Source organism: Falco peregrinus, chromosome 12, assembly GCF_023634155.1.
Source record: "Falco peregrinus isolate bFalPer1 chromosome 12, bFalPer1.pri, whole genome shotgun sequence".
Classification (NCBI taxonomy): Eukaryota; Metazoa; Chordata; class Aves; order Falconiformes; family Falconidae; genus Falco; species Falco peregrinus.
This window is the reverse complement of record NC_073732.1, coordinates 2,717,739-2,742,379: the sequence shown is the minus strand read 5'-3', so window position 1 is coordinate 2,742,379 and position 24,641 is coordinate 2,717,739. Positions and strand designations below refer to the sequence as shown.

Below are 24,641 nucleotides of genomic sequence, written 5' to 3'. Positions count from 1 at the left end.
TAGCAAAGAGCGTGGCAAACGAGTACAGAAGTAAAGCTAAATCCAGACTGGTCTAAATCTCTGCTCAATGAAGAATGGGCTGAAGAAAACAGGCCTTTTATGGCTATTTAAGTGCAAAATTAGAAAAAAAAAACCAACAACCAAATGATTCTTAATAGATAACAAGTTTAGTGATACCATGGTTCTGAAACAGCTGAGGGTTAATGAGTTGCGTCTTTCTGAATAATTCTTCCTGATAAAGCTCTAGTGACAGGAATGGCCTTCATTGCAAGGTTCTTTACGTTGCCAAGCCTCTCAGAATTATTTTGGAGGAGAATCAGTTCTGAGAAGTGCTCTTGGAAAGGGCTAGTAGATTAGGGTGGGATACAGCCTTCAGGGTTTGGGGCTTTTATACACGGAGCGGTTTTTTTTGTCCCTGTGGTGTGATCAGCAGCTTGCTTTTATTTCAGTCAAGTCATACATCCAGCACTGCCTATCTGCACGCAAGAACACATACTTCTAGCAGGACAGTACTTAACCTCTGTCACTGACAGGGCTCATCAGTATGTAATTAATTGCTTGGAAGTAACAAATCTCTGCAACTGCTGATGTGAATGTGGTGCAGCTTAGACACGGGCATCATACAGGTGCTGGCCATTCTCCAGTGTCCTCCTGTAGTCATCCCTGCACGCCCAGAAGAGATGGTTAAGTTCTTCCACAGCTCTTTGGGAAGAAATTTGTAGAGCATCTCCCAGTGCCTCCTGAGAACCAGGAAAGCTGCCTGTGCAAGTCTTAATGTCATGTGTATGTAGTGCAACATGAGCCTAGATGCTTCAAGGTTATTCTGTAGGATGGATTCTCTAATTGGCAAGAAATAACTAGATGCCTTAGTAGTTTGAGTTATCTCTGCAGGGGTGAGACTTGTGGAAAAGAAGTTATTACTGTGCTAGATCAGCAGATAGGCCTCTCTTTTTTCCTTTTCCTGGCCTGAAGAACCAGATGGATATGTTTGGTTTTAGTTTTTTCCCTAGCCACTGATACAGAATAGACTGCTTTATTTTCCAGTGTATTTAATCTTTTCTATATGCTGCATGTTTCTATGAGACACTTAAAATTTTACTCATTGAAATGAATTAACGAATGTTGCTTTTTACTTTAAAAAGGCAATGTCTGCTTTTTGCCAGGGCTGTTCATCCGCAGCTGTTAACTCTTTGGCATTGGCCCCAGATGTAAGCAAGCTGGAAACTCTGGATTAGAGATAATAAAGCTAATTAAATAAATTGGTTTTTACAAGTTCAGAGCTGTCAGAGAAACTGTATGAGTGTGCATGTGATCTGTTGCCAAATAACTTAACAGTTTTTCCTCTCTTTCAGACATTATGTATACTTGCCAATATAGCAGATGGGACGACGGCAAAAGAACTGATTATGACCAATGATGATATCCTACAGAAAATCAAATATTACATGGTATGGGGAATTTGTCTTAAATGTTTTTTATGTTGCTCTTCTGCAGGAATGAAAGAGAGTACTTTAGCATTTTGTTGTGTAAATTCTTCAGTATCATGCACTTAACTTTCATATACCCAGTTGTGTTCAAGAAATCACGTAGTACAGTTCTGTATGGCAGGGGTGTACTGAAGATCTGATTAAAAGGAAAATCCAGTGGTTGCTTCCCATAAGAATGTTACAGTGACGTAAGCAGTACCTGTAAAAACTCTACATGGAAAACATCTCATGATCTTGGAAAAGGGATATCTTGTAGACCTCAATAAGTATTTGGAAGGAAGTGACTGAATGCTACTCAAGTGCCTTATGTTATGGCACTAACTTTGAGAGAAGTTGTAGATAAGAATTAGTCTCAACTCTCCCACCATGTTTGTTACAGGATGAATGCCAAAATGTAAGTGAGAATTTCTTAATTTCTTCATCTAAACTTGAGTACTGTTTTTCTATATTTAGAGTCATTCAAATGCGAAACTTCAGCTTGCTGCCATGTTCTGTGTATCTAATCTCATATGGAATGAAGAAGAAGGTAAGAAAGCCTCATTATTAAGGCATATACAAGTTACTATCCTGACCAAAAGGCTAGTGTTGCATAGGAATCGGTATTTGCAGTACACAGCACAGCGGGATCCAAAACGTAAAGGGAGACATCGTTATAGGCGTAATATGGAATAAGTGAGAGTGGTCAGGAGGACACTGAGGAAAGTGTAGAGAGCTGTTCTGGGGCAGGAAGGGGAGACACAAGAAGAGAGTGTCAGTACATAGTTGATGATAGTCATACAGTAGGAGATTTCCACCTGTAGCATTTCTGTAAAATCTGAAAACCATTGGAGAGAAAGAGAATCCTAGTAAGGGAGCTTCCAGCTTCCGAGCCTTAAGGAGGTTGTGGAAGTTCATTGTTGGAGGGAACAGGTTCACTGGAGAGGATAAATGGATTAGAAAGGGGATTTGTTGCAAAGAATTTTCCCCAGCATGGATGGCTTGAATGGGTTGGTCGGTGAGTCTTTGAAATCAGTCAAAGGACTTCTGGGTGGAACTGGAAGGAATGGGGAAGGTATTCGATAAGAAGAGTCATGGCCTGGAACAATGGAAAGCAACCAGGAGGGAGCTGCAGGATGCTGCTGCACAGAGAAATACGTGTGTTTGTGTTGAGCGTGGAGAGGGCAGCTGGAGGCAGCAGTGTGGAGCTGGAAGAAATGGCAAGGGAAGGAGTGGTGGGAGGTGATGCACTTTGAGGAGCGGTGGGGCTGGGAGGAGGACTTTCTTGGATGATTTACAGACGCTCAAGTTGACCATGCTGCTCTTCAGCAAAGAAATCAGTGTGTCTACTTTGTTTTTGATTTTTCCCTACTGTGTAACTTACTCCATATCTCTTGGATCACAGAACTTCATTCAGTGTGTGGCACTTGGCTGCGCTCCTGGTGGCTTTCTGCTCGTTAGACTGGCATTATACAGTGCTACAAGTCAGACTCAGAAACACAGCTCCCATTAAATGTTCTCTGCATCCAAATCAGAGAGATGAGAATAAACCAGGTGAAGTCAAGCTTTTTCAGGATAAAATGTGTTCAGATTTTTTGCCTTCAGAATTTTCTTTTCTTTAAACATACACATATGGAGTACTAAAAAAGAAACTCTATTTCCCTTGGGAAGCAGCCACAGCTGAGGGAGTTTTTCTGTTGCTGAGTTTGAGCTGAACTGTGTTCCGTACCCCTCCTTTAAGCTGGTTTCTGCTACCACTCCTTTCTTCTGCAGACTTTTATTTTTGGTGGTATTCTCAACAATGTGACTTACTGTTGTAGGTTCACAAGAACGCCAAGATAAACTACGAGACATGGGAATAGTAGATATTCTACATAAATTGAGTCAGTCATCGGATCCAAATCTGTGTGACAAGTGAGTATAAACAAAAATCCAAAAAAGAAGACTAGAGGGAAATCTTTTTTTTTATTAAAGAAGTGTCTTATTTTTGAAATCTTTTGATGATAGAAAATTTCCACAGAAAATGGCTATCATTGCAGTGCATTTCATGGTGTATAAAGAAATTGTGATGAATGCTTATTGAAAGAACAGGTTTTGAATTGATCTGGAGTTTAATGAATTTTAATGAAGTTCTCAATAGTATAGAAAAACTACACTTAAAATCTTGTAAACCAGTGGAGGATCCTCTCTGAAATCTCACTGATACGCAAATATTTGTGTAAACTTTGGACTACTAACAAAGTTCCAGAGGACTGGAATAATGGTACACCATCTCGTAACACTATGAATTTAAAAGGTAATACAGGATCACCACTGTTGTTAATCTCAGTTACATTATTTTAAACTAATCAAGTTCAACAGTAACTGCTAACATATCTGTTCTGTTACTCATTAATTACAGTGTCCACACAGATAGTCTAGCTTCTTCACAAAGACATAGAACCAAAATAGCTAATGACAGTTTCTGTTTTTTTATGTTCTCTCTGCAATTATCCCCACCTACAGTTAGTAACAGCCCGCATTTCTTTCATGAACTAAAGGAGTTGATCTGATTTTTGGAAGAGGTCATACACAGACAACACCACTCAGAACTGTGCATTGTTTTAAAATGCATTAAATTTGGGGTTCTTGTTTTTACGGAAGGTATTCCAGTGTTCTTAGACATCTTTGTAGTAAAGTTAGGACTTCTCTGTTTAAAATCAATGTCAGAATATCAGTATTGAAGGTGCTAATCAGGAACATACAGATACCAGTAAGCAGGCTCACAGAAAATTACAGAAAAGCTAAATAGGGTTTTCAAACAGTGAGAAATATGAGTAAAACTTACACCAGTAAAAATACTTTCTGCTAAATGGGCCTTGCCTGTCAACACTTAAGCCTTGGTTTTAAGAGACTGATTTAAGGGAGCTGATTGCGCTTAGCACTGTTGCAAGTCTCTGTCCCTCCTGTTTCTTCTGGCTGCCCGCTCCCACTGTTACCATATCCCAGCTCTGCCTCATCAGCCCCCTTGAGGAGCTGGTATAGCTTGTGAACACAGCAGGAAACTCGGAAGAAAAAATTAAATAATCTTCTTCTGGATTGCCGAGTAGTATCGGATCTTGGAACAGTCTGTCAGGGTCACGATAGCATGATTGGGACGCGTGGGGGAGAAAGGAAGAGCAAGGCTGCTCACTTCAGGTGGTAGGAAAACACTGAATTAGCTGAGGCGATGATGAAACTGTAACCCTAGACTTCTGGGAGGTGTTTTTCTCCAAACAGAGATGTTGCACAGCATTAGATCACATAAATTCCAGTATTACACTGGCTGCTGGTCCTTCTCTCCTTCTCGCCTCATGGTATGTTTTTGGTAGGGCTGGTATTCCTAACAGGACTAACGTGCTTCTAGTACGTTCTGAGTTGCAACACCTTTCATTTCAGCTCGAAGATCTGCTTTTCATGGTGCATCTGTAGTACAGAAAAATAATTGCTCTTCATAATTATAGTTCTTGAGGAGTTTTAGTAAGGGATGTTGATAATGCAGTTCAACACGCATCTTAAGCCCCACCATACTTGAAAGTTGCTTGGTTTATGCTAAGCATCTAATACGCTCGGTTAGATCATCTTATTCTTAGATGCAAGGTGGATTCTTAAGTTGTTAGAGCCCACACAGAGCGCTTCTGCACCACGGACTAGATTCTTCCAAACTGAATAGCCGGCGGCTCGGCTTCCTTTTACCTCACTTGTTCACCCTCCCTCTCTTGCTGGCATAAGGCATAGTCTTGTACATAAAGCTGTTGATGGTAAAGCCAAACCCCAATAATTCACAGGTTGTTCCTTTATTGCAGGGCGAAGACAGCACTCCAGCAGTATCTTGCATGATCAAAGACTAATTGAATCTATGGACACCCCTCATGTCTACTTAAGGAATAGCAGGAGATACTCCTGACTCCTTATATTTGCACAAGTCACCTTGGGCTGCATTTTTCTCAGGTGCAGGGAGCTGCTTTGCAGAAACAGTTTAAATGATCAGGTCTCCAGTGCACTTGAGAATTTTCTTGAGGTAGTTTCTTTACTCAGAGGACTCTTGGGGGGTTGTTTTGGTTTTTTTGGGTTTTTTTTTCCTGAGCTACCTGGACTTTCGGATAGAACAATCAGTCATCATTTTCCTTTTGGGCCTACAATTTTCTGCTTTTGCTGCAGCCGGTGTGTGTGGATGTGTGTGCGTGTGCTCGGGTGTGCACGTGTGCTTGGGTGAATGTGTGTGGGTGTGATACCTCAATTTTGTTTTTCTTTTTTTTTGTGTGAAAATCTTTTTCTACAGGTTTTCAAGGGTTAACCATTGTTTGCTGTACGAATACTTCAATGAATTATATACAGTTTGAATGAAATGTTATTTAAAAAAAAAAAACCAAACTGTTGTATCCCATAAAGTTTATTTTGAATTTTGAACAGATGAATGTTTTTAAGTAAAATATATGCATTTCTGAACTTCAGCTTAACTTACATTATACTTCCTTTCTAAAGAGAAAAATAGAGGGAGACAGTAGACCCCAAATTATAAGCAGCGCATTCTGTACTGACAAGGTCCAAGGGTTTTTTACTGCCATACAAGGTCACCTGGTACTGATGACATGCTCAAATCCATGGAAATGGGTCAACTGGCTTGTTTTGGATTTCTTCACATTTTTAGAAGAAAAGCTCATACTTCAGAGTTAGCATGACTGTTGACTTTTCTGGAAAGGAACAGGTGGCTGCAATATCAGCAGGTATAAGCTATTGCTTTCCTAGCCAAGAACTTGCTCAGATAATTGCTGAGGGATTAGCTTATTTCACTGGTGATAAGAATGTTCTGATCGGTAACATCAATAGAGAGCAAACAGTATGTTGCAGAAGTTCTGCTTTAAGAGACTGGAAGGAGCTGACAAGCAGTGATAAAGGGATTGCTTCTGTTTTGCATCCTTTACCTACAGATATAGTTTAGCGACTTACAAGTTATTTCCACGAAAGATCAGCTGGGTGTGTTAAGTAGGGAAGGGATGGAAAAATTGGGGTTTTGGTTTTGTTTTGTTTTTTTAGCTCAGTAATGTTACTACAGATTTTCTGTATATAAGCAGATATACACAATTGCATGGATTTGGATACCTGGATAATAAGTGAGGGTATTTTATTGCATTCAGAAGCCTAGATTGTCCATAAATTCCTGAAGTTGTGCCTGTAAGTGTGGAGAAAAAAATAGGACTACAAACAAAGACGGCTGTTTTAAGGTTAGGCTGGAATATGGGACCCCAGTGGCTTCACAGTTAAATACGCATAGGAACAAATGAGGGTAGCAGGGAGCTCTCCTTCATGCAGTTCAGGTTCTTGCTTTCTTCCCGTGTCTACTTTCTGATTTCAGTTTAGACCATAGTTTTAATCGTCAGTGTCTCCAAACACTATATTTACATAGCACTAACAGGCACGCTGAAGATTGCAGCCAATGTCTTAAACCAAATCATTCTTTTGTTACATTGAACTTCAGGAAGGCTGCAGCAAGAAGAGATGTCTGTAACTTTGCTAACCAATTTTGATAAGTATCTTAATCTTTGATTTCTAATCAGACGGTCAAATTGTGATAGCCTTTTTTTTTTTTTTTTTTTTTTTTGAGGTTAACTACTTGTGTCAGAATATGTGACCACAGTTTGGCCTGGAATTTGAATGTGCTATGTATCAGATAACTGTTATCACTTGGTTGCAAAGGCGAATATATACATGTCATGTAATTTCTTCCACTCTTGAAAGACAAATAAAAGTGAGCACCTGACACTTTTTCCCCAGGCATTGCAGTAAGTGACTGGCAGTTTTTTAATGTCCTTCTGCAAATTTTTCATGATGGACCTTGGGGGCTGAACAAAAGGGAAAGTAAAAATATGTGAGAACTTGATAAGTATCATTACCTCAGAAGTGAAACCTTGTTTATAGAATTCAGATATATTTTTGCGTGAACTGAGAAAAAAGTTCTGAGGCAAGTATTGTAATTGCAAAACTGTAAGTGTGCATCTGACATAAATTTGCAGTCCTGCTGTATACGTTTAGGAGCTCAAGTTCTTACATATCTCTTCTCGTCCTCCCCCAGTTCATGTTTCTAAAAGCAAATCTGAGTTTGATTCTATAAAACTTCCGTGCCTAAAGGTGTTCAGAAAAAAGGTAAGTATCTGTTACATGTTTTGAGGTGGTTTCCTAAAATTCTACCAGTAAAACTAAAAAACAATGCTCAGACAATCTCGTTGCTGCATGAGAACAATTGGCGTTTTCCACAGATACCGATAGGACATACAGTTGGATGAGAACATTTTTACATTCAGTTAAGCTTTGTGAATAATTTTTGATGTTGCTATAGGTATGTACAAAAAGAAGAATACTGTAAATAAAGAGAACTTTACCAGAACATCTAGATTTTTCTCAGCTTCATGGAGAAATCTCAGTTTTCTGTGCCAGCTTCTCTCCAGACTGACAGTTGATAGCCTGAGATTCACAGAGGGAGCAAACTCATTTGCCATTTGGGGCAAATCTTTGCCCACTTTAGGTAGCAGTGTCTTGTGAATTACAGGTTTGCTTGCAGAACCAAGGCAAAGTTTGTGTGGACAGAATACAAATCACTAGGATTTTGGCTGTTCCTGTGCCATTTCTCTTTGAAAACCGGTCCTGATCAATTTTGATTGGTATGTCCACTCTTTATATCTGGGTCCTTCTCTCAGAGGTTACGGCAAAGAAGTAAATACCTCTGCATGGAGTTTGGCATGCGAGTTGGCAGACAGGTGGTATGCTTGGTTGCTCCCCACCGCCTCCAGCCCACACTGAGAGTAGTCTCTCCCACACAGAAAGTCAAAGGAGACTTACAACTTGGCGGTTGTTCCAGTCTCAGATGTGTGTTGTAACAGTGAGAGAAGCCCAGTGACCTGTTTAAAAGTGTCTTCTGCCAGTGTACTCTTCAGGCAAACATCTCATATTATTTTAAAATTTATTTTTACAGATGTTAACCATTGCAATAGCTGCTGTGCCTCTGTGAAAGTGCTGGGAAGCAGTGACACAACAGGCAGAGGAATAATTGAATACGTAAGGTTAGATTCTTGTGGACTAGAAGATGGGTTTAACAGGGACTGTCATTGATAATCCTAAAATGTAAGCGCATGATAGGTGTAAACATGCAGAGATTTTGTGGTGCTTAAGATCACCAGGATTTCACTGGAGGCTTGTTTCCACATATGCTGGGGGCACCCAGGGGTGCAGTTTGCCCTGCTGAGCTGGTGCTGCAGGCAGGGCCGCCCCTTCGCATCCCCGGGAGGCGCTGAGCCAGGACCCCTCGGCTCGCCAGGGGGGGCGAGGAGATTTAACAGTTCCCAACCAGGAGCACCCTTGGCCAGCCGGAGGAGCAGGATACCCGCCGTCACGTGCTGCGTGCCACCAAGCAGCCCCGGCAAGGCCTGCGGCTGGAGCCCGGCGTGCCCGGGCACGGGAATGGACGGGGGGAGCTGCAGCCCAGCATCGCCCTGGGGGCTGCGCCGGCACCGCGCTCTCACTGCAAATAAACCCCCCCACCAGCCTTCAAAAACTCGGCTGTTCGGAGTGGGGCCAGCAGCTTGTCCCCTCCGCTCCGTGCTGGGGCGGTCGTGTCCGCGTCCCACAGCTTGTTCGGAGCCTCCAGTTTAGTAGGGGCAGGGGAAAAACCGGGGCGGGGGGGAGCGTGCTGGGGGGAGCCGGGCAGGTTTGGCAGGCACAGAGCAGGCGGGGGGCTCCCACCGCAGCTGCTGCTGGAAGGGGGGTTGGAGAGGGGACAGAGCCGAACCTCCCGGCTGCACTGGAGGGGCTGGGCTGGGCTGGGCTGGGCTGTGCGGGGGGGGGCTGCCATAGCAGCGCTGGGGGGCTGCCAGCTGCTCTGCGGGTGCTGCCAGGCCCGGGCTGGGCCGCTCGCCGCTGCCACCCGCCCGGGGTGAGGAGGGGGCAGCTGCGGGGTCTCTGGAAGCGAGTAACAGCTGCGTCCAGGCCGTGGGCACCGCTGAGCCAGCCCTGCTCCCGCCCCGTAGGTGCTGCATCCTGGGTGGAGGAGCAAGGACAGGTAAAAAGCTTTCTCGGTGGTGCAGGTTGGCCAGCAGTTGGATTCACGTAGAGACCGTCTGCGGCGCTTTGTGCTTGGGGCTGCTGCTCCAAGGACCTTTGTTCCTGCTGAAGGATGGCCGCAAAGAAAAAGGAGCTAGTATCGCAGGTTAGTAGGAGCGAGGGTTTTAAAATACCTTGTAAACTCATAGTAAGTACAAAGGACGAAGTTCAGCCTTGAGGTATCTCTTGATTCTTCTGGCAGAGCCCTGCTGTGAGGTCCTTGTGGTGGAAGAGGTGGGTGGGGGGTATGGGAGCGCCTGGGAGGTCAGATCGGCTCCCCAAAGTCCTGCTGTGCGGTGCAGCAGGAGGTTGCTACGGGCTGCAGGACGCCTTGCAGAGCTGGCACGGGCTTGGCTGCTTTCGTAGATCAAAATGTATCTGTGTTTCATGGGACGCTTGTTCAGAGGACATTTGGAAGTAGGGAACTGGGAAAAGCAAGGGGGTGTGAATGGTAAGTGTCACCGAGCTGAGCAGGCCACCTGCTTAAAAAGATCGCTGTAAAGGTGGAAAATTAGGAGGTACATGAAAAATTTAAAGGCTGAAAAACCTATCTCACAATGATGCGTGGAGGAATTTTTCACTGTGCAGGTGACCGAATGATCCTTTATAACCACCCGCCTAGGGGAGGGGGTTGCTGAGGGCAGTTTAGTATGCAGAAACCAAAGGAGGTGATGAAGGTCTCCTTCAAATTTTGCAACAAGTTTAGTCCTCACAAGAGAGAAATACTGAAGGAGGTTATGGATTCCCTATCCCTGTTTGTTTACTGTTAAAATGGGAAAGCATGGAGTGAAAATGTGAACGTTCGTGGAGGAGAAAGAGGTTCACTTTATGAAGGTGTAAAAATGGTTTCCGCTGCTGCTGGTCCAACTGTGCTCCTGTGCAATGGGGAAAATTACATCAACCAGACTTTGCACCTTTGGCAGCTAAGGGAAAGCTGGGTCTAGCTCTGCAAAAATGTGATTATTCACATCTGCAGATGAAAGCTGAACCTCATGTAGGATGTGATGTGATGTGACGTCCTAGAAAAGTTCTGGTCATATTAGAGAAAAGCCACAGGGCATCCGAATTAGCAAAGCACTTTGAAGGATGCTGGCATTACTTTGCGTCCATCAGCTGAACTCATGGCTGAAGTCATTATCACAAATTATATCATAAATCATTTGAACTCATTAACATTCTGTGAAACTCTCTGAGGATGGTCCTATAACCACTGATATCTGGAATAATTAAATTTCTTAATTCTGCAAATGTTCTCTGAAAAAATTAAGCTTGGGGCCATGTACTAGATGGGAGAAGAGGGGGAGGGGTTTGAACAACTCCCCGTTGTGTGAGTGCGGTGGGCTCCTGGGGAAACCCTGCCCTGATCTCCAGTGACACCTGAAAATGTGTAAGAGCCCATTTAATTTGTGCTGGACTTTCCACTCTTGGAATTCTTGACTTTGCAATTTTAGCAGTCCTTTAATGCACGTTGGTGTTAATTATTGTAAAACAGTTGGCCTTATTGCAACTTATTGTCTTCCAGTGCAGACTAAATGTAGTTAGGATTAATGATGCCAACTGAGAAAGTTATTAGGAATCTTCGTTTTCAGGATGAACAAAATCAGATCTTACATTTCTCAATAAGCCTTTTTTTTTTTTCCCCCTTAAACTTACTGTAATTTTCTAAGTACATACTGAGGGGCAAGTCCTGTAAGATGAGGAAGATGCTAAAGATCTTTATCTTTCTAGTAAGAGTATTGAAGTGTGGGATAATACGGTACACGGCACAATGTATGGAGCTGTCTAGGGCATCTTTGACCGGGTAAGTCCTTGAGCAACCTCTCCTAATGCTGCCCCCTGAGCAGAGGTTACGCTAAGGACTCCACAGATCCCTTCCAGCCTAGATCTTTCTGTGCTTTCTTCTTCACTACCTTTTGGAAGTCTTTAGACAGGAGCTGGTAATTCAGGTAAGGACATGCTGGGCTCAGACCACCCTCTAGTGCCCAGACACCATGAAAGCCGGGTATTTGCTGGTTTGTTTTATCAAAAGGCTGAAACATCTTAACGAAGTAGTATGGCTTGTGTGCGGGCAGGGTGAGAAACTGCTGGTGGGGAACCACCTGGCTTACAAAATGCGATGAGGGCTGGGTCTGAAATAGGTGCGAGGAAAGGAGGACGTGTGCTGGAGACAAGTGTGTTGAAGCAGCACTCAATGCTGCAGCCCAGCCCAGCCCAGCACCTCGCTGCTGCTGCTGAGCTCCATGCTGGCTCTGCTGGGAGGCCCCCACTGAGCTGGGACCTACCAGGTGTCAGTGCGTGTGTGGCTGTCCGAGCCCATGCTGCTCGTGCCGTGATCCAGGCAGCCTTGCAGGGAACCAGTGCAGGCGGTCATCTGCCTGTGGCGCTTAATTGTTTTAGCTGCTAGCCTGTGTTAAAACATCATTATGTATCAGACTTCCATTTAAGCAAATGCACGGTAGCTGTTTGTGTTTTTTTACAGCAGGAGTGCTGGGGTGGGGAGCTCAGGGTCCCGCATCCCCGCTGCCTGCTGCTTTTCCCGGTGCCCGTGCACCTGCAGAGCGGCACGGTGAGGCAAGGCACAGGGGGAGCAGCTGGAGCCCTTCCCTGCTCCTGGATCTTGCTGCGTGGCCCCGCAAAGAGTTGTGCTGCTGTAAAAGCAGGAGAGTGCCAAAAAACCCCCCTGAGGTTGTGTGGGTATCTCACAGACCTTCCCTCTTGTGCCATACTCTGCGCAGCTGCGGCCCTGGTCAGTCAGCTGGAGGCCCTGGTAGGGCACGGGGGCTTGTCCCCAGTCACCCCCAGAACAACTCTTAGTCTCTCTACGATCCAAGTCTGGGGTTCCCAAGCAGCCAGACTGTTCAAGTAGTTGCTGCCACCAAACGGGAGGGCTTGCTCTTGCCTGGGTGCTGCTGCCCTTCCATCTGCCATTCTGCGGTTCTTGTGAGACAGGAGGCTCTAACCCAGTAAGATTTTCTGCGGAGCTCGCTGCTGGGTCTGTCAGAGCTGGCGCAGGTAACAGCGAGAGCACGTGGGAGGTGAGGAAGGAAGGAGAGTTTGGGAGTGAGGGTATCTGACTTTAGCTCTCTGTCTCGCGGGTCTTCCACCCATGTTCCAGCCCAGCTTTGCCCTGCCCAGCTGGTGAGAAGATTGCGGTCAAAAGGGTTCCCTGAGCAATACCTCGGGTGATACGGCCTCAGGCAGGCAGGGCTGTCTTCAGTGCAAGCACGAAGGGACTTGTCCACATGCTGCAGCAGGCAGGTAGTACCTGCTGGCTTCCTGACGCGTTTACTGTGTTTGTAAAATTTTCGCACACAGATTAACATCAATAGCCAGGAGCTTTGGGAAGAAATGCTGTGTCTCAAAGGACTCATTGGTAAGTGTTTGGTCAACATACTAGGTTGCTTTTGTTCTGTGTTAAAAGGACACCAGTACTGTTAGGAATCAGTTACAACTGATAGGGATGTTCAGTCAGTCCCTCCATTCCTCCTGCCCTGGATGGAAGAAAGCAACACACTGACAGGTGAGACCATCTGGAGGCTGTAGTCGTCATTACGTACTGTCCCACATATCATGCAATCAAAGCAGTGCTGGTGCAGAAGCTTCTGGAGGCTCCAGTCCAGCCAGCCGCTTGGAACAGCTGTCCCCAGTGCAAGGAACAGCTCTGGTACCAAGGGTGGGGGTTAGGGGGCTGCCAGGTAAGCCTTGTGCTCTGTGCAGCAGTTTTCCCTAGAAAATCTGGTGCCTCCAGGGTCACAGCCATGTCAGTGTTTCTTCTAAAGACATCTCCATATCCTTGTTACTAGCTTGTTATTTTATAATGTGGTTTCATCCTCTGATCTAGCATTTGAAACCTTGAAAGTGTGTAACAGTTTCTACTCCAGAATTGAATCCATAGCCCCTCCAGGGCTCAACAGGAGCCCTGCCACACTCCAGACAGATCTACGGGAGCAACAGCCACAAGCTGGTTTTTTTTGTTTGTTTGTTTGTTTGTTGGGATGGGTTTTTTTGGGGGGGGGGGATGTTTTGGGTTGTTTTGGCTGGACATGAGGCAAATCTTCTCTGGTGACCTCTGCAGCACCATCCTAGGGAAGGAGACCTCAATCTTCAGAGGTTTTCATGATTCTTCTTACTACACTAGCACCCTTCCAAATGATTATGCTGCAAAGTGGAGAAGTGCACAAACCAGCCTGTTGGTCTACGTCTGACCCGTTTTGACTTCGTTTGTACCCGTTGTCCTGCTTGCAGTTGTTGATGCATTTCAGACCTGGTGTGGTCCATGCAAAACAGCAGTGGATCTTTTCCGAAAAATAAGGAATGAAGTTGGCAGTGATCTCCTGTGTTTTGCTGTGGTAAGATCTAATTTGGCACTGCTTAAAATACTCAGTTCCCTGAAATTAGCAGGTAACTAAAGGCTGAAGTCATTTATCTTTCCGGTATTCAGCCCAAAAGAAAAAAGTGCTTTTTTCAGGAGTTTTCAGCTTGTGTGAGGGAGCCCGCCACCTCAGACACTTGGTTACATCGGTAAGGACTCACCAAGAATTTTCAGGCTTCAGCTATTCTGTACTTTTCAGATTTCTGCGTAAACAAGTAACACTAGGCAGAATCGTTAACATACGTGTCCCTCTGATGTACAGGGAGAGTCTCACCCCGAGGAGACTACGGGACCGGTGTCTAGTAGGGGGTTAACAGAGAAGGCAGACTTTTCTCCGAGGTACAGAGCAAAAGAACAACAGCAATGCGATCAAGTTACACCAGGGGAAACCCAAGCAGATAGAAGGAAAAAGTAATCAGTGTAGGAGTGGTTGAACACTGGGCCGGGTTCCCAGGGAGGCTGTGGAGCACTGATTCTTGGAGGTGCCCAGAACTACGGCAGCCTTGAGAGCTCCTGTAACACTGCGCCTGGCCCTGCTTTGGGCAGGGTCTTGGACTGGAGCCCCTCAGCTGTCCCTCCCTCCCTCGCTGGCTGGGTGACTCTGTGTTTAAATGCCTCTCCTGGCCGAAGGCCAGCTCAGCTGCTGGCAGAGCCGAGGGCAGTGAGGTTTCTGGTGGAGGCCCCTGCTCAGCCCTCCTTGCACCCTGCTGCTGCCCCTGGCCACCATAGCCCCTCCTGTCACTTCTCTCACCCCTTGTAGACAAGAGGTCCTGGCTTCATTTTTTCAGGCTTTTTCTCTGGGATGCACTCAGGCGAGCTGCTGTGAGACGGGTATCCCTGCCCCACTAAGGCTGCTGTTCCAGCTCCTGCGGGAGGGATCTGCCTGCTTCCCGGGTCGCTGGCACCCAGCTGGAGGTGGCCGTGGCCCTGGCTCTGACCAGTGTCGTTTTGTCCCATCAGTGGCCCGGAGGTGTTCTGCTGTACCTGGGGGCGCGTGCCAGCCAGCTGAGGGTGGCTTCGTCTGAGTCCAGGCAACTGCGTGTGTATTCCTCTGAAGCAGAAATGCTTTTCTAGAAATACCGGACTTATTTTACGTTCCTTTTAGGCTGAAGTTGATTCCATCGATGCTCTGGAAAAATACAGAGGAAAATGCAAGCCTGCCTTTCTGTTTTATTCAGTGAGTGAAAAATATTTTTACAGTAGTTGCGTAGCAATAAACATGACTTGCTGGTGGGAACAACTGTACTTTTTGAGGGATACTCTTTTTCTTTCTTGTGTGACAGGACAATTTTATTTGTTCTTTATCTGCTGGTATCTACTGGTGATAAAGTGCTGCATGGATAAGAACATACACCCAGAGTTTACATTTAAATCCTTGCTGCTTTGCCACCAAGAAACAGAATAAAGCAATTTTGTTTTATTAAAAAAAAAAAACCAACCAACAACAAAACCACCAAAACCATAAACAACAAAAGAAGAGGTTAAAGTATGAATGAAGTAGAACAGTTTATATTGTGCAGGTGGGTGAGAGGCAGACCTTGCACAAAGTTACAGGAGCTCTTCAGCTAGAGATTGTTGAGCTTTTTTTTTTTTTTTTTTTTTACCCTGCGGGGAGGCCCATGTAGCCTGTGATGGATGGCTGTGTTTCGTGGCCCTTTCTCCTGTCTTAGTCATGAAAATCCCTATGATTCATGCTCGGGGGTCCCTGTGACTTGCTGAAACGTGTATGTGTCCGCAGGGTCTTGTGGCTGGCTGACTCCACGTGAGCAGCGTTCACGCCACGTTAGCGTGTGGACATGTGTGTTGCCCTGCGGGGTCCTCAGGTTCAGCCTCCTGCTACTGCCGGACCTCACTCCTCTCACAAGCTGCTTTGGTTCTTGCTAAGAGCAATCAGGAATGACAAAGAGAGTTGTTCCACAGTTTCCCTCTTGTTCTGTAGCAAAGCAGCTCTGTCCCGGAGAGCCTGGTACATAGTATCAGACATGATGTGCTGCAGTGATTTCCAGAGCCGGGAGGGCACCACTTGAGCACCCACTGATTTGCTTTTCACACCTTTCAGGGAGGAGAATTAGTAGCTGTTGTGAGAGGAGTGAATGCACCATTGCTGCGGAAGACCATCCTGGAACAGCTGGCAGCAGAAAGGAAGGTTTTGGAACATGGAGGAGAGCGTGTGGTGGTAATCAGTTACTAAATCCTTAAATACCTGCGGATGTGCATGCCAGAGGAAAGGTTCAGCGCCCTCAGCTCTAAAACAGTTACTTCCTTGCAAAAATCCTGTCTTTTTGTCTGGACTGACTCTGAAATCTGGTTAGCACGCTGCTTGGGTGTCCGCAAGCCGGTGGAGCCTACCTGGATGGAGGAAGCTGAAAGGGGTAGTTGCCTGTGGTTTTCAAAACCTCTGTCCTCTTGCCAAGAGGAAAAGTAGTACCTATCATCTAGCTCTGCAGGATGAAAGAGAAACTCTACTGTGACTTCTCTCAACCTGTTTACCTACCCTAAGCATGTCTTTTATTCCTTAAAGCTACCTTCCTAGCTGGCTTCTAATTCCAGGATCTCTGGCAGGTCTCTGTGTTGGCATTTCTCAGGCTGTGGTGGCAGACAGTTCATTGCTGTCTTAGTCATTTTTGTTTCCTGGTGTTGACTGATACCGTGGATTTCTGCCTGGAGCCTCTTTTGGAGCTCGGCCGATCTCTCTCGCTAATCTGCGGCTGCAGGGACCTGCTGCCTGTACTCTGGATATTGCTGCGTGATCTATCAATCTGCCTCTCAGCAGCTCTGTAGCGCAGTCTCTAGTGCCTGCTGGAAAGCCCTGGGCTACTGCATGGCAAATGTTCTCCTCCCTCCAGCACTGAGCTCCGTGTCAGTGCCTAGAGCCAGACCAGCAAGCTCCAGCAGCCTGCTGCCGGCCGGGGGTTGTTGGGAGCGGTGTTACTGAAGAAGCGCTGCCCACCCTTTGTTCTGAACTCGCCATGGGGCAGTATCAATTAATTCCTCCCTAGTTCTCAGATACCTGAGCGCCTGTTGTCCCCTAGTCACCTCCTCTATGTCACTGATGACTTATTTAGACTGTTATTAAATCTGCTGTCAGACGTCTTGGGTGTCACCACCCTGGTTTGGTTCCACATTCCTTGCCCAGGCAGTGCTGGTGCAGGCAGTATCCTTAGAGCAGCTGAGTGGTCCTTGGAGCTGAAACCAGAGAGAGCCCCAGGCCCACCGCTCCCAGCCCAGCCAGCCTGCGCAGCCACGGCCACAGGGACCGTCTCTTTGTGGGTGGTCTCCTGAACTGGACACCTGAACTAACATTGTTTCTGAGGAACAAAAATTACCTTCCTGTCTGTAACCTGCTAATCTTAATGCACAGATGATGGTGTGTTGGAACTGCAAGCTGCCTCCACTGGGCAGCTTGCTCTGGTGGTGCTGGCTGGCCAGTTTCGGTGAATGCTTTCCCCCCAGCTTTTGCTAGTCAACTGATTCAGAGCTCAGGAGGTGACCGTGGACAGGTAGGTCCTCTCCTCTCAGAGCTGAGCTGAGCCTGGCCCTGAGGACAGCTGGAGGACTGGTTCCTGCTCAGCTGGAGGTGGGATGTGAGGACCTGCCTGGCAGATGCTCACCTCGAGGGTGAGAGGACACTTGGGATGTTCCTCGCTCATCCACGTGCTCTTGCTGTCAGGTACAAGACAGAGCCTTCTCCCAAGAGGAGGGAAATGCGGCTGCTTTTCAGGAAGAATGACAGGAGGGCCAACCAGGTAAGGCTGCGGGGTCTCTCCGTGCCCTTAGTCCCCACCTTTGCTGAAGCTGGAACCCTATGCAACGCTCCAGCTGCTGCTGTGCCTCGGGCACGCTGGGCACAAGGTGGGCTCTTCCCCCAGCCCCGGGTGGATCAGCACACGGGCTAGTGTCACCTCGGAACACTGTATGTAGGCACAAATGAGAGTCCAGGGTAGTTTGGGTGCCTGACATTGCTGAACCACAAGCATTTATCCTTCCAACACGTGTTTTATTCTGCGTTTGTTGGTACTGCCCCCTCCCCTTGCCTCCCGGCTTGGTGAGGGCTTTTGCAAATCCTGCGTGGTTTTCTTCTGTCTCAAATGCCCAAAATACAGAACTAGCTGCACATGCTGCTCAGCTCTTCCAGGTTGTTTTAAAAAGAAAACGCAAATGCTCGGGCACCAAATCTTGTTACACCTGGTCTTGCCTTGTTGAAAATCAGCTACATATTTCCTAAGACTTTTGTCTCTCACCCGATTCCTGACCTACAGGGTTGCTTTGTTCTGGCTTCGCAGGGCCGCAGCTGCAGACTGGCGCTGGGAATACCGAATCCCGGGCCCCAGGCTGCCGGGGGTCGTAGCAAACCCCCAGGCTTTAGCTGGGGCACGGCGGCTGCGGAGGGGTGCGGTGCGGCGCGTGCTCAGCTCTGCCTCTCCTTGCCTTACCTGTTCCTAACGTTTTCCCTGTTCCTTCCCTCAGAGGCTAACGCTCCGTCGGGCCGGGGCCTGGTTTTCCAGCTGTCGTCATGGAACGGACGCGGGATTTCCCAATAAAAGGATTCGTGCAGCAGCAGCACCACCTCCCTCCGTCGCTCCCGGAGGTCGCGGCCCCTTTAAGGCGGCTCGGGGGCGGGGGCACGCCGCGCTGCGCCTGCGCGGAGTGGGGGCGGCGCCGGGCGCGGGTTCGAGTCCCGGCGGTCCCGGCCCGCTGCGGTCCCGGCCATGGAGGCGGCGCTGGAGCCGGGCGCCTGCCCCGCGGGAGCCGAGGCCGAGCCGTGCGCGGAGCCGCCTGCGCACCGGCTGAGCGCGGCGGAGCTCGACCGCGAGCTGGACTGCCGCAGTGAGCTGGTGCGTCCGGGCCTCGGCGCGGCCCCGGGACCCGGCTCCCTCCCCCGCCGCCGGTGCAGCGGCCCGGTCGGGCCGCCGTGTCTGCGCCGGGCCCCGCGCTCCCCTCAGCACTGATGGCCTGCGGGGCGGGCCCGGGCCCCTCGGGCAGCCGTGCAGGAGGGCCCGTGAAGGAGGGTCCGCGGGCCCCCTGAGGCAGCCGTGAGGGAGGGTCCGTAGGCGAGGGTCGATGGACCTCTCGGGCAGCCATGGGGGGGGATCCACGGGTCCCTCAGTCAGCCGGGCGGGCGGGCCCGTGGGGCGGAGGCGGGCGCCTGGGGCAGCCGTGAGGGAGGGCCTGTGAGGGAGGGTCGGGCAGCGGGCTGGGAGCGCCGTGGGGCAGATGCGGGCCCCTGGGGCAGCCGTGAGGGAGGGTCCGCGGGCCCCCTGAGGTAGCCATGGGGCAGGGCCCGTGAGGGAGGGTCCGTGGGGCCGCCCAGCCGCCGTGGCCCGGGGCTGGCGCAGGCCGGCGGGCTCCTGCCGCCGGCCGAGTTCCGCCCGGGAGCCGCCCCCGCGCAGGTGGCGGGCGGTTGCACCGTGCCTGTTGCACCGTGCCGGAGGAGCGGGGAGTGCGGAGCTGAAATAATCCTGCGTCTGGGAGAGGCGGTGTCAGAGCCGAGGTGCGCAGGCAGCCGGCTTTAGGGGCGTGGGAATGGGCGCGGAGGGGGCGAGGGGCCGCTCCGCTGCGCTTGGGGCGGCGGGCAGGACGCAAGTGCTACAGCAAAGCCTGATTTTCGGTAATGCCGCTCTCAGATAAAAACATCTTTAAGAAAACTAAATTTCTTCCCGTTAGTAAGCAGTCAGGAAAAAAATATCTTGTGTGTTAGTGTCTACCTGTATTAGAAAGGCACTGTAATGGTAGTGATATTTAGGAAAAAACCCCAACTCAACAGCAATTGAAACTTCAGATCTGGGCACAGGTCAGAGAACTTTTTTGTATTTTTGATACTAGATATCTCTTGTTCTGTCTTGTAATGCCAAATTTCAGGGAAGGCATCGAGAAATCATAGTATATGCGGTGCCTTTCTGGGCAGAGGTGTTTTGGAAGGAGTGTGTGCATAGTGGCTTTTTTTTTTTTCCTTAGTTAGAAAGGAGTTTGGAAGGTGGAGCAGGCAACCTAAACTCGGTCTACGCTTTCTGTTGTACAGATCGATGACAAAGAATTTGACATTCCTCAAGTTGATACCCCTCCCACACTGGAGAGTATCTTAAATGAGGTGAGTGGTCCGTCACATGTGCAACCAGCTCCATTTACAGGGAGGAGCTAAGATAAGACAGCACATACTTCTTTGGCTCTTCTCATATTGTGTTTTTCATGGAAATAAAATTGTATAATTTCATGATTTCCTGATATTGATGGCTGACAAAGTGCGTGCTCAGTTGAGTGATTGCTGTACAGTGCGTAGTATGGAATTCTGTTTTTTCAACCGAAATATCCACAGCTGAATTATAAAGGGTTTCCATCAAATTTAAGCACGTTTACCTGTGAATTTGGACAGAAGTCTATACAGTTTATTAAATGACAGCGTCATTAGAAAACTTTTGTTGGTTTTTTTGTGTTTCTTGGTTGTGTTTTTGGTTTGTTTTTTGGGGTTTTTTTGGGTTTTTTTTTCCTAAAAATACATTCAGAGAATTCTGGGTAGTTCTTAAGCTGTGGGAAGAGAAGAGAACTAGGTTCTTCACAACTGCATTTATATTGTACATTTCATGTATTTAGCCCTCTGGCAGGAGTAACAAACCGTCTCAACATCTGATGTTGCCTGTAGTACCTTGCAGGAGAGAGCTGACACTGTGTTGCTTCTATCCACTTCAGTATGGTTTTTTACAATAGCCACGTGAGTGCCCAATTCTTGGAAAGGAAAAGAAGGGCGTGCAAGTAAAGATACGTTCAAAGAAAAGAAGCTATTTAGCAAGCTGAGCAAATTGGTGGTTGGACTTCCTAGGAAGCCAGTTTAAAGGGAAAAGGAGCCTGGGAGAGGTGACAGTTCTTTTAAAAAGTTGTATTAAAGATACAGGGTGTCCCAAAGAGAGACAGTCTAGGAACAAGAGGAATAGTAGAAGGAGTAGCATACAGAGGTATGTCCTGTTTCTGCTGATGCCTTGGATGATGAAGATAAAGGGAACTTATCTAAATTTGGGTGATAACAAAACTGTAATGAGCTGCATCATGTCCATGTCAGAGGAGTAGAATCCAAGTCAAACTTAAGAGGTAATCACGAAGAAAGTATTGTTCACTGCAGACCAAGTGCTATTTATTTCAGTACATGTGGGATGGGAATGATTGGCAGAGCCTCTTCTGAAAAGAATTTTAGTGGAAGAACAACCTGAGAGAGCCAAAAAGGTATAAAGCTGCACTGGAAAAAGATGCTTAATGGGCACAGGACTGCCAGCTGTAAGACAGATGAGGAGCATCTGCTTTGTTCCCTGCACCTTTGGTGTTAGGTGGGGTATTGTTTGCTCTCTGGCTCTGTGCTTTGAGAATACCATGAACTGTACTGAATTTAGAAGACATCAGGGAGAATGGCCATTTAAAAAAAACAGTTAAAAAAATGTCTAGGCTAAGCCTGAGAGGGATGGGAGGGTGGGAGGTGTGGTGTGGCTGGAGAGAGAGATGACCAGCAGAAGTGCAAAATGAACCCTCGTAACAGCCGGAGGGATTGCCAGACTCTTAGCCCCCACTGGGTGAAGTGCTGGAGTAGATGATAACCTAGGCCTTCCCTCAGCAGTTGAAGACTTTTTGAGAACAGCTTAGTCAAAGGTCTGTAAAAGTTTTGATGAAGTAGATGATATCTGGGGAAGAAAGATTTGTTGAGTAACTTTCTCTCCAGCCCACTTCTGTGATTATTGTGAATTCTGGGAACCAGTTCTTCCACAGAATCAGTCTGGTAGAATGATACATAGTTCTGGTTTCTACATATGGGACTATCTTGTCCTCTCCTCGATTTTTCTGCTGAATTGATGCTGTTTTGCTGATGTTTCTGTTAGTGTTCTGTGTTTTGAATGTTTAGTAAGCTGTGGTGATTCTCTTTCTTCAGACTGATGATGAAGAAGAGTCTTTCATTTTAGAGGATCCCTTTCTCTTGAACATTGATAACACGGATACACACTCCTACGACACATCTTCTGTAGCAAGCTCTGACAGCGGGGACCGGACACACCTCAAAAGGTACAGCAGGACCCATACCCTGGGAGGTTAAAAAAAAAAATATCTCCTTTTTTGAGTGGGTAGAAGGACAGATAATCCAAAGCTCAGAACAGCTGAAACTTCCTAAGGCAACCTCCTGCTGCCTTCTCCCCGAACTTTGCTGTGAGTGTGCAATTTGTCTGTTACTTGGGTAGGAAACCCTTAACTGCACGTGTGGATTCTGTCTCCTGCCGTTATAGTGCTGAAGTCCCAGGGGGATGCTGCAGGGACTCTGGGGAAGCTGCTTTTGACAGAACAGTGTTACTCCTGCAAGATCAAGCAGGCAAAGACGGGATTTGTTTTTGCACTGAGGGCTAGCCTGTTAGAGCAATAAATGTGTTTTATGGGAGATGGAGTATTTAGAGAAATTTTAATGGCATGTTTAAAACACTGAACCACGATGACTTTAAAGAAGACCTTTCAAAGGTTTGTCTGATGAATTCCAGAGTCTGCAAGCAGCTGGTGGTTATTTTTAAAAGGTAAGTGAACTGCTGTTACTCCTGTAAATGGAATGCTAATCTTGACATCTAGAAGCAGTGTGCAATATGATAATTAGCTATAATACTGCTGACTTGTCTCATTAATTACTCAAATGATGGCCTGATGCTACTTCCTGAGCCGCTCCCATCGCTTTCTTGGGTGCCATAAGAAGTTGTGATTGTTGTGTGAGCAATTGCATAGGCTAGGAACACTTCCCTAAGTGTGGTGATTTATGGTGGTGTACTGATTCGCAGTCTCTTCTTTTTTTCAAATAAGGTGGTTTGTGTTGATGTTTCTTGGAGTGGCTTAAACATTTTCCGGTACAGAGTGGGCAGAAAAACCTGGCAGTGTTATTGTCATCTTTAGGTGAAGCTAGTTGCCATGTTTATGGGTCCTTAACCATGATATAAGCTATGAACAACATGTTTCTTGAGCCAACCTGTGAGCTTCTTAACTTGTGCACCTCTGGAGGGATAAGAGCCAAATGTTGTGTTACTGTTGGAAATTTGGCTTTCCGGAGGTGTGTGCTTGGCAACAAAATTGCAACTTTGGTGCGGATTTTCCCTGTGCTGTAGGTGCTACAGTATACCCATGCTCTTTAGAAATAATTGTACCCCTGCACTAGTTACTTTTTAAATATGTTTTCCCCATGAACAGAAACACTTAACCTTTCGGATCAGATCCAGCTGTATTTTAATTTAATGTTATTTTTTAAGCATACATCCAGTTTTCCTAGAGGTCTGTATTCTGCTGATCAACCTTTTCCGATTGAGTGTTTTCCTTAGATATTCACCTTTAAAGGCTGAAACTTCCTGACTCACTAGAAGATTAATTGAAGAGCAAAAGTGTTGCTTTCAGGCTTTATTAATAAGTTCTAAGGTTTGCAGATATGTGCTTGAAACTTACAATTTGTTTGAAGGACTATTTCTCCCCCCCCCAGAGATGAGTTAAAAACAGATTTTATGCAGGCACAGCAGTGCATAGCAGGCTTTGCTAATAATCTCATGTGTGTTTAATTCTGTGCACGTAGGCCCCAAGAATAAGAATGGAATCTGCATGAGTTATGGGTGCGTGTAGACTTTACCTGCTGGTTTAGCTATGGGTTAGGCAAAGTTCCAAACTTTTATTCAGTTCCAACGCATTTGATTTATTTCTTATTTCCTTAGGAAGAAAAAACTCCCAGATTCTCTCTCACTCCATGGATCAGTTATACGGCTCTCGCTTCTGAAAGGGATTTCTGCCCAAATAGTATCTGCAGCAGTAAGTGTCTTTTTCTCCAGGTTGCATCCATTAACAAAAATTTGAACCTCTTCTGTTGTGGAAGAGTGTGTGTGTGGTGATCTCCCTCCCCTTACTACTAGTTCTTGATAAAATGAACATTTTTGATATGTAAACTACTGACTAGTAATCCCTAGCCAGTAGTATCGAGTATTAGCTGAGCTGTTGCAGCAGCAATACAGTAGGTCCTCTCTAATACAGAGTTGTGTGCTAGTTGTCATTAAACCTGGTGGGAAATGTTAATATAAAATGATAGCACCGCTATTGTTCTGCCTGCTTGAAGCTGCTGGGAACAGGTTTGCTTAATGCCTGCAGCAGGCATGCAGCACACTCGTTGCTGTGAGCTGAGCGAGGAGCAGGTTTGCATGTTCCTGCAACTGCGCTTGAGGCACAGGGGCAGCAAAGCTGGTCTGTCGGTTGTACTGCCGGGGGAAACCTGACCGCCCGAGATCGCAGCCAAGGTGGTGATTCTCGAAGCGCGTGGTTTCCGAGGCGTGCAAGGTAGGCTGGTTAAAACAGAACACAAGTGGCTCAGCTGGGAGTGTTTTGTGATGGCTGTGACCAGGGTTGCAGTGTGGTGCCACCGGCTGTTCCCTGCGTTGGCAGAGGTGTGGGTGAGCCACCGGGATGGGAAGCTAGTGAGGTGTGCTTGACAGGGCAGCGGGAAATGGGATTGCCACTGATGTCTGTGCCATGTACAAAGGGAATACTGAAAACTTACTAAGATTAGACTGCTTTAAGAAAAACACAGTAACTTTCATGTGGAATTACAGGATATTCTGCTTCCTCTCCATTTCTGCACGCTTTCTCATCCTTTCTGAGTATTTCTAGCTGGTGGTTCCCTCCACACTTCTGCCCTGGTGGGACTATTAGAATGCAGC

General features: G+C 47.0%; 3 protein-coding genes across 11 annotated transcripts in view; all 3 read left to right on the top strand.

Moving 5' to 3' along the window:
• Positions 1-7,257, top strand: part of ARMC8 (armadillo repeat containing 8) — an 86,842-nt gene extending 79,585 nt beyond the window's left edge. For all 7 annotated transcript variants that reach the window (XM_055816879.1, XM_055816875.1, XM_055816876.1 and 4 more), the window contains 4 exons: positions 1,353-1,448; positions 1,941-2,013; positions 3,284-3,377; positions 5,288-7,257. In XM_055816879.1, coding sequence (XP_055672854.1) covers positions 1,353-1,448; positions 1,941-2,013; positions 3,284-3,377; positions 5,288-5,321 — 297 coding nt within the window. In that variant the 3' untranslated portion in view covers positions 5,322-7,257. The remainder of the gene's footprint in view (positions 1-1,352; positions 1,449-1,940; positions 2,014-3,283; positions 3,378-5,287) is intronic.
• A 2,308-nt stretch (positions 7,258-9,565) lies between these two features.
• Positions 9,566-18,507, top strand: NME9 (NME/NM23 family member 9). The gene is made up of 7 exons (XM_027791982.2): positions 9,566-9,681; positions 12,891-12,948; positions 13,821-13,924; positions 15,053-15,124; positions 16,007-16,123; positions 17,618-17,693; positions 18,415-18,507. Exons 1-6 carry the CDS (start codon positions 9,649-9,651, stop codon positions 17,675-17,677), a joined length of 444 nt encoding a protein of 147 aa, XP_027647783.1. The 5' UTR covers positions 9,566-9,648; the 3' UTR covers positions 17,678-17,693; positions 18,415-18,507.
• An 86-nt stretch (positions 18,508-18,593) lies between these two features.
• Positions 18,594-24,641, top strand: part of VPS8 (VPS8 subunit of CORVET complex) — an 85,478-nt gene continuing 79,430 nt past the window's right edge. For 2 of the 3 annotated variants that reach the window (XR_008749316.1, XM_055816725.1), the window contains exons 1-4: positions 18,605-18,782; positions 19,967-20,035; positions 21,854-21,984; positions 23,649-23,742. Coding sequence is in view for 2 of the 3 variants with exons in the window: in XM_055816725.1 (XP_055672700.1) it covers positions 18,657-18,782; positions 19,967-20,035; positions 21,854-21,984; positions 23,649-23,742 (420 nt within the window). In the remaining variant the exon portion in view is untranslated. Of the gene's footprint in view, positions 18,783-19,966; positions 20,036-21,853; positions 21,985-23,648; positions 23,743-24,641 lie in introns of all 3 variants that reach the window. The other variant, XM_055816726.1, reaches the window with a different exon arrangement.

What these genes read in the sequence shown, in the direction of transcription:
- NME9 (XM_027791982.2), top strand. Translation starts at nt 9,649, where the DNA reads ATGGCCGCAAAGAAAAAGGAGCTAGTATCGCAG. An exon ending in ATCTCCTGTGTTTTGCTGTG is followed by an intron (nt 13,925 to 15,052) that starts GTAAGATCTAAT and finishes CGTTCCTTTTAG; the next exon opens with GCTGAAGTTGATTCCATCGA. An exon ending in ATGGAGGAGAGCGTGTGGTG is followed by an intron (nt 16,124 to 17,617) that starts GTAATCAGTTAC and finishes TCTTGCTGTCAG; the next exon opens with GTACAAGACAGAGCCTTCTC.